The 6,455-nt window shown below is 48.5% G+C and overlaps 2 protein-coding genes across 2 annotated transcripts; both read left to right on the top strand.

The window, feature by feature from the left end:
- Positions 1 to 709: 709 nt before the first annotated feature.
- Z518_02269 (uncharacterized protein) lies at positions 710 to 2,350 on the top strand (the record flags this gene model as incomplete). Its single annotated transcript, XM_013419298.1, has 1 exon — positions 710 to 2,350. The coding sequence occupies one exon, from the start codon at positions 710 to 712 to the stop codon at positions 2,348 to 2,350; it is 1,641 nt and encodes a 546-aa protein (XP_013274752.1).
- Positions 2,351 to 4,581: 2,231 nt separating this feature from the next.
- Z518_02268 (uncharacterized protein) lies at positions 4,582 to 6,253 on the top strand (the record flags this gene model as incomplete). Its single annotated transcript, XM_013419297.1, has 4 exons — positions 4,582 to 4,767; positions 4,824 to 4,931; positions 4,986 to 5,210; positions 5,273 to 6,253. 4 exons carry the CDS (start codon positions 4,582 to 4,584, stop codon positions 6,251 to 6,253), a joined length of 1,500 nt encoding a protein of 499 aa, XP_013274751.1.
- Between the last annotated feature and the right edge of the window lie 202 nt (positions 6,254 to 6,455).

The raw sequence follows: 6,455 nt of genomic DNA, 5'->3' as shown, positions 1-6,455 counted from the left end.
CGTTAGAGATGGACTATAGGAGGGGGCTTGTTTATTTTCTTACTACTTTTTATTTTGCGTGTATGTGAACCATCTGCCTTATAGAGTCCGTATAACCATTCGACGACTTTAGGCGCATACTAGAGGCTCTTGAGACATACACGATTATTTAATCCCCTTTGGCTCTTTACGGCTGCTCGCAAAAAAGGTGTATGCTCTCTTTTACGAATACTCCCCTTACGGTGCTTGTCTATATCTTAACAGAGACCCTTCTTAATGCGAGTAATATACCAACAACGTATACGGAAGACTTACTTAAGGAATACTAAGGTGCAGTGGGAAGGTAGCAAAAATAATTTTTGAATCTTGAGCTGCTGGTCCTAATGCTCCGCGTTACTACGAGCTAAGGTGGCGCCGCAGGTAGCGCCATAACCCTGGTTCCTTCCCACGCTGCTGCCTACCCACCCCTTAGTCATACTCGACTCAGCCGCACCAAAAGACTTTCTGTTTGACCCTCCGAGAATAAGCATTTTTGTTCCTTGAAAAAGAAAACTTGATCTCCTTTCTTTTGAGATGGATAAAAAGGGCCAAAAGACGTTCGCAGAAGGGTCTTCCGATTCTAAGGCGCCTCCCTTGCAAAGAGACTTTTTCGACCAAGAAGGGTCCCCCGATCCCGAGGCGCCTGCCTCCCTTGCAAAGAGACTCTTTCGACCCAGAAGCGTCCTCACCTATGAAAGCGTTTGCAGACTCAGATGAGTCTTCCCGCCACGATTCACCGCCATCATCAATGGTCCTTGAAGATTCGCCGTACGAGCCGAGTGATGAAGAAGCTAGATTATACTACTATGGCTTGCCTTCCGGCCCCCGCTTGGTGGCTCGATCTAGTGGACTGCAGTGGCGTCACAAAGAGCATGGGGAAACTCACCCTCGGGTCAAATTTCTCAAACACGTCGGCAAGCATTCCATCATCGACAAGTGGAATCCACAGCTTCAGAAACAAATTATCGATGTTCTATCGCCTGCCGACTGGACTTCTATCGATATTTTGCGAATTGGCTACCGGGGACCGGACAATGATGGCGTGTGCCCTGTGGTACTCTGGATTGGCGTTACCGGCGGAAGCCTAACTTGGCGTGATGGATTGACCATTGTGAATGCCTGCATCGCCATTCTGAAAAGTCACGAACTCCCCGATATTGAATGTGAGATCAGGGAATCACAAGTCTGGGAACTGGTACAGACAACACCACCAGTCCTATATCTACCGCCGGTGTCTGATACCAATGCGACGGCTGAATACCAACTTCCACTAACTGCCTCTCCTGGCCAAGCAATTGGTCCTGAGGGGTCCAACGTTGAAGGCACTCTCGGCCTATACCTCAAACCCGGCGATTCTAATCCACAAATTCAGAGCATATGGACCGTTACTTGCAGACACGTCGTCCATCCTTACGATAACAAGAAGGATGCATATCGGTTTAAGCCTGCTACCGGCCAGCCGCGCACGTATATGCTATTACCCGGAAATATCACTATTGACAAAATGGAGAAAGATGCCAAGATCCAGCTGGATGCGCAAGCTGATCGGCTGCAATATGCTGAGGAGAGGTTGAAGCAATGTGAGCCCGAAGAAGAGCAGGGGTGGGAAAACGAAGTGCATGAAGCGTCTATTGTGGATAAAGACACTCGGGAATTTTTGGAAAATATACTACCTAAATGGCAAAGCAAGGCTAATCGCAGATTAGGCCATGTGGTATTTGGCCCTCCAGTGGAGACTGCTGATCCTATTGACACAGCGGATGCGTTTGGACCCCGTCGCGACTGGGCACTGATAGAGCTTGATCAAGCAAAGTTTTCAGAACCCATAACGAACGCCGTTGATATTTTGATCGGGCTTGGGATGAGCCGTCAAAACCTGGTAACAGTGCTTCATCCTGACCCAGCGAGTCCACACAAGTTCAGGATGCCACTCAACGGAAAACTGCGTCTTCAGCACACAGTACCGATCAGTGAGCTGAAGAACCCGAAAATGCTTGACAAGAACGGAGACCAGTGCCTAATAGTAGGCAAGAGAGGCAGAAGCACTGGCGTAACATGGGGATGCTGCAATGAGGTGAAATCGATTGTACATGCCAGTGGCGAAACAACGATGGAATGGTGTGTAGTTGGTGGCGTCGACAGGCGAGCTTTCGCACCTTTCTCAAATAAAGGAGACTCGGGATCAGCCATTTTCGATGTCAATGGCAGAGTTGCTGGAATATTGACTAGCGGCGTGGGTTTGACAGCGACATCAGACGTTACGTATATGACACCGATGGCATGGCTACAGCAGGATATGAAGAAGTGCGGTTATACTGTTGAAATTACATAGTCCAGAGCATACGCATCCAAGAAGAGCCCTCAAAATCGCGAATAGGTCTCCATTATCGAGACCATTTCAGCAACTAGCCGTCTTCTTCAATGTCTCGTTATATTCAAAGGTCAAAGTCTTCACGAACGAGAGCACCCCAGACTTCTTATACAACTTCCGGCAATAGCTGGACCTCAAATAATATCGGATTAGCCCGGTTAAAGCAGATCTTTCTTCCACAGACCGCAACAAGCGATTATCGTCTTCTCTTAATCGATGGCCACAAGAGTCACACAACGTACGAATTTATGTGGGAATGCTGGCAAAATAAAGTTGTTCCGTTCCATCTAATACCCCATTCCAGTCATGTTCTTCGGCCTCTTGATTTATCATGCTTTTCTCCCTTGAAAAGTCGATACAGAGAATAGATTGCTAATCTAGCTAGATTCGACGACGCATCAAGCGTTAAGAAGTCTAGATTTCTCTCGTACTACGAAAAGGCGAGAGACGAGAGTCTTACTTTGATCAACATCGAGGCTGGCTGGACCGCAGCCGAAATTCATCCATGAAACCCTCGAAAAGTTATTCGATCTCAAGTTTACAGAACGTCCTTGACAGCCAAACTACTCCTCGTAGGCCGTCAAGTCGACCTGTCCTTCGAGCAAGTCTTTTGCACCCCTCAAAACCGACGTCAATTAAACGAATCGATCACGATTTTTTGTCAAGAACCACTTTCTCGTTCCGTACGAACACTCCAGATCGAGATGTAGAGTCCGGGCACCGACGGCGCACCATGGAAGGAAAGTTGAGCGTCAACCACGACGTCTGAGGATGTTCGATTTTGCTATTATCAGTGACGACGATCTCCCTGGGCTTTTGCAAGTCTGGAACAAACGCCTGAGGGGCCCATCACCCAGATTCATCTTCGCAAGGCGGTATAGGGGGGCTTGTCGACGCCAACACCCTTAGGACCCTAGTCGAGGCGTAGATGATGGACGGGGTCAGCTGAGCCTGCACGTTGCAGCCGGTGCAAAGTCAAATGTGCCACGGAGAAATTGGGAACTTGAGGAGTCGAAGTGCCGGCCGTGAGGATCGGGATTTGAGAAGGTGATCGAGGCGCACTCGAAGAGGCGAGGCAGATTTTGAAGGCCCCCGGGGAAGGGGGGGGAAAGAGAGGGATGGGATGGGAGACGAGGTTCTTATAGACGTCAAAAGCGGCGGCGCGCCCAGCCTACGACCATGCCCGAAAGGGTAGGGCCGCCTAAACCGGAGGTGCAATTTCCCGGCAATACACTTTACATGGCCAATGTGCGAGAGCTTTCTCTGTCAAAATGTCCCCCTGGATGCCAAGACGTTGCATAGCCTGACAAAAGGTCCTTGAAAACACAAACAGCTCGATCATCTTTTTACACAAGTGGCGGCTGTCAAATATGTCATATCTTACATCTCACGCGTTGAGTGTTGAGCTCTCTCATCTAGAACCGACGTGAAAGAACCAAGCACGCGTTCTATGATGCTGCTATTTCTCTCGATGTTGCATCTTTTGCTGCGACTAGACTGTTGATACTCGGAGCTTAACCTTGGGCCAGAATCCCTCAATCTACGCGACACGAGTCTGTTGTCGAAATCTTGGTGAAAAGGGTCTGCGGGTTCTTGACTATTATGACTGACGGAAAAATTCCATCTCATAGAGATTCGCGTTTGATCACCATGTGCGAAGAAGACGACGACGAGATCTCCGAGACACCTATCCTTGAGATGAACGATTGTTGATCACGATAGAGAACACGAACAATTCCCTTGTTGAAGCTTTCAAGACTCATTCTGTCCCCGTCTGTCGGTTACCTGATTTGAAAATCTATCTCTCCTGATTCGCAGGATGTTTTATCCAGATTTCCCCTCAGCTCCAGATCGTGCCACTCGCGTCCTTTCAACCCCTACGGCCATTGCCGAATTCGGGTGCTTTGACATGTTGAGGATTGATCAGACACTTGTCTTTGTTCCACAAATATCTTTCAGACCAGCTTCTGGCTGATGCTGCTCTATCTTTCCCTCTGATTGCCAGTCTGAGCTTCTCAATTTACGTACCGTGACATGAGTGGTTGATGGGACTTGCTCTTCTCCCAAATGCCTCGATGGCAGAGGCCCTCATATATGGCACCCAGTGGCCTGTTCGAGATCACTTCCTCTCGGATCCTCAGGTTCAATCTCCTTCCCATATGACCTGATGTACGACTATTTATTTACAAACAATGACGAGTGAGGTGCTAGTGAACGGTGGTGGTGGACGAATGTCTGATTATAATGGAGCCACTTTGGAGATCCTCACGGTCGTGTTGGCCATTGTCTCTTTCCTCGTGGTACTTGCGAGAGGTATTGCAAGGCACCGCATTAGTCGAGCGATTGAATCCACTGATATGCTTTTGCCTTTAGCACTGGTAGGCCGATCATTACCTATTTTTACGGGGTGGTCAATTGACCCAAGGCTACGCAGGTCATTGCAATTGCCCAAAGCGCATGTGTGAGATTCCTACTATCCAATGGTTTGTTGGGAAGACATGTTTCTTCTCTGGGCGCTGCTGAGGTATCACAATATCAGAAGGTGAGCATGTCCACCATCGATATCATCACCAAGAATCCTAGCTAATTCGTACAGTTAACCTATATCAGCAACCTCCTCTTCCAATCCGTCCTTTCCCTAACCCAGATCATTGTCGTCCTGCTCATTAAAAACGTCGAACCACAATTGCCCGTCCGCATCGGGTGCAACTTTCTTCTGGGACTTATTACGGTCTATTCGACTCTGGCCCTTTCAGTGCTTGCTTTTCAGTGCTCTCTTCCAACACCATGGCTGGCCAGTCCAGGGAAATGTGTTGACCGGGTAAGTCTCCATGACCACGACCATGACCGTCTCCAGAATGGATTCTGATTTACCGGCAACAGCAAACCTTCCTGATCATACTCATCACTATCAGCCTCGTCATTGACGTAGTTACTCTCATCCTACCGGTCATTATGATGTGCAAGCTCAAAACGTCTCTCGACAAAAAGATCTTTGTCTGCATTCTTTTCGGCACTCGAATAGCCCTCCCTCTGGTCACGATCCCACAAGTTTCACACTTGCGATCTGTCCTCGTTTCCCATGATCCAACATGGGATTCAGTCTCGCTCCAGATCTGCATCCAGGTCATTATGAACATCGGTATCATCACGGCGTGTCTGCCCTCTCTTGGCCGAATGATGTGGGAGACGTGGTCCGGCCGGAAATCTACATGGCCATCTCGAGATTCCTCGAGGTCACGGGATTTTGGACATGAGCTGGGACTGGATAATACTCAAACATGTGTTCAAGAGAAGCCACACATTCCGGAACGGAATTACGCGTTGTACACCTCCAGGAAAGATAATTTGAAAAATGAAGTCCTCGTTGGGGTGTCTCAAGTTGGAATTTTGGACTCTACCTGCCCAAACCAGACCCTGCAGAAGGACCCTGCAACTCCCCAGTGCACAGTCTCTCGGCCAGATCCAGTGAGGATGCAGAAACACCCCTACCGACGTCCAGTCAGCAATCGTTTATCTCCTGTTCTCGAACAACCTACGTCTCCTCAGCATCCGATCATCCGAGAAGCCACTCCTATACCAGCATTCGGCCAGCATGGCACAGAGACTGAGCGAATTCCCCCCTCACGGTCTTTGTCCAACCGGACACAAATCCTGTCTTATGTGACGGAGACAGAAGGCTCATTCAACGATGAAGACCACTCTGAGCTCGACATTGACAGCTATTACCTCAGAAACACACAGATGGTCCGATCATATATCCCCAGCCGCACTGAATTGGTGTTACAGAGCATGATTGAGGATCTTCAAAAGGAGAACTCGGCAGTCCATCCCAGTCAACGATGGGAGTATGGTTGGATTTAGAGGCCAAACCTTCCCTCGTGCTTGAAGGCTGATGAAAAAATGATTTTGACGCTTTTATGACGGTACAACCCGTCTAACGGTTTATGTGTGTATGTGTTATGCTTTTCTGACAATTCATTGTAGAATACTCTGGTGTTGACTTTTACATGTGCATTTCGAAAGCATTATATTATTGAATTGAATTGGCATTACGGTCCCAGAA

The sequence above is a fragment of the Rhinocladiella mackenziei genome (assembly GCF_000835555.1).
Source record: "Rhinocladiella mackenziei CBS 650.93 unplaced genomic scaffold supercont1.2, whole genome shotgun sequence".
Lineage (NCBI taxonomy): Eukaryota > Fungi > Ascomycota > Eurotiomycetes > Chaetothyriales > Herpotrichiellaceae > Rhinocladiella > Rhinocladiella mackenziei.
The sequence above is the reverse complement of the archived record's forward strand: the minus strand, read 5'-3'. Positions and strand labels throughout refer to the sequence as shown.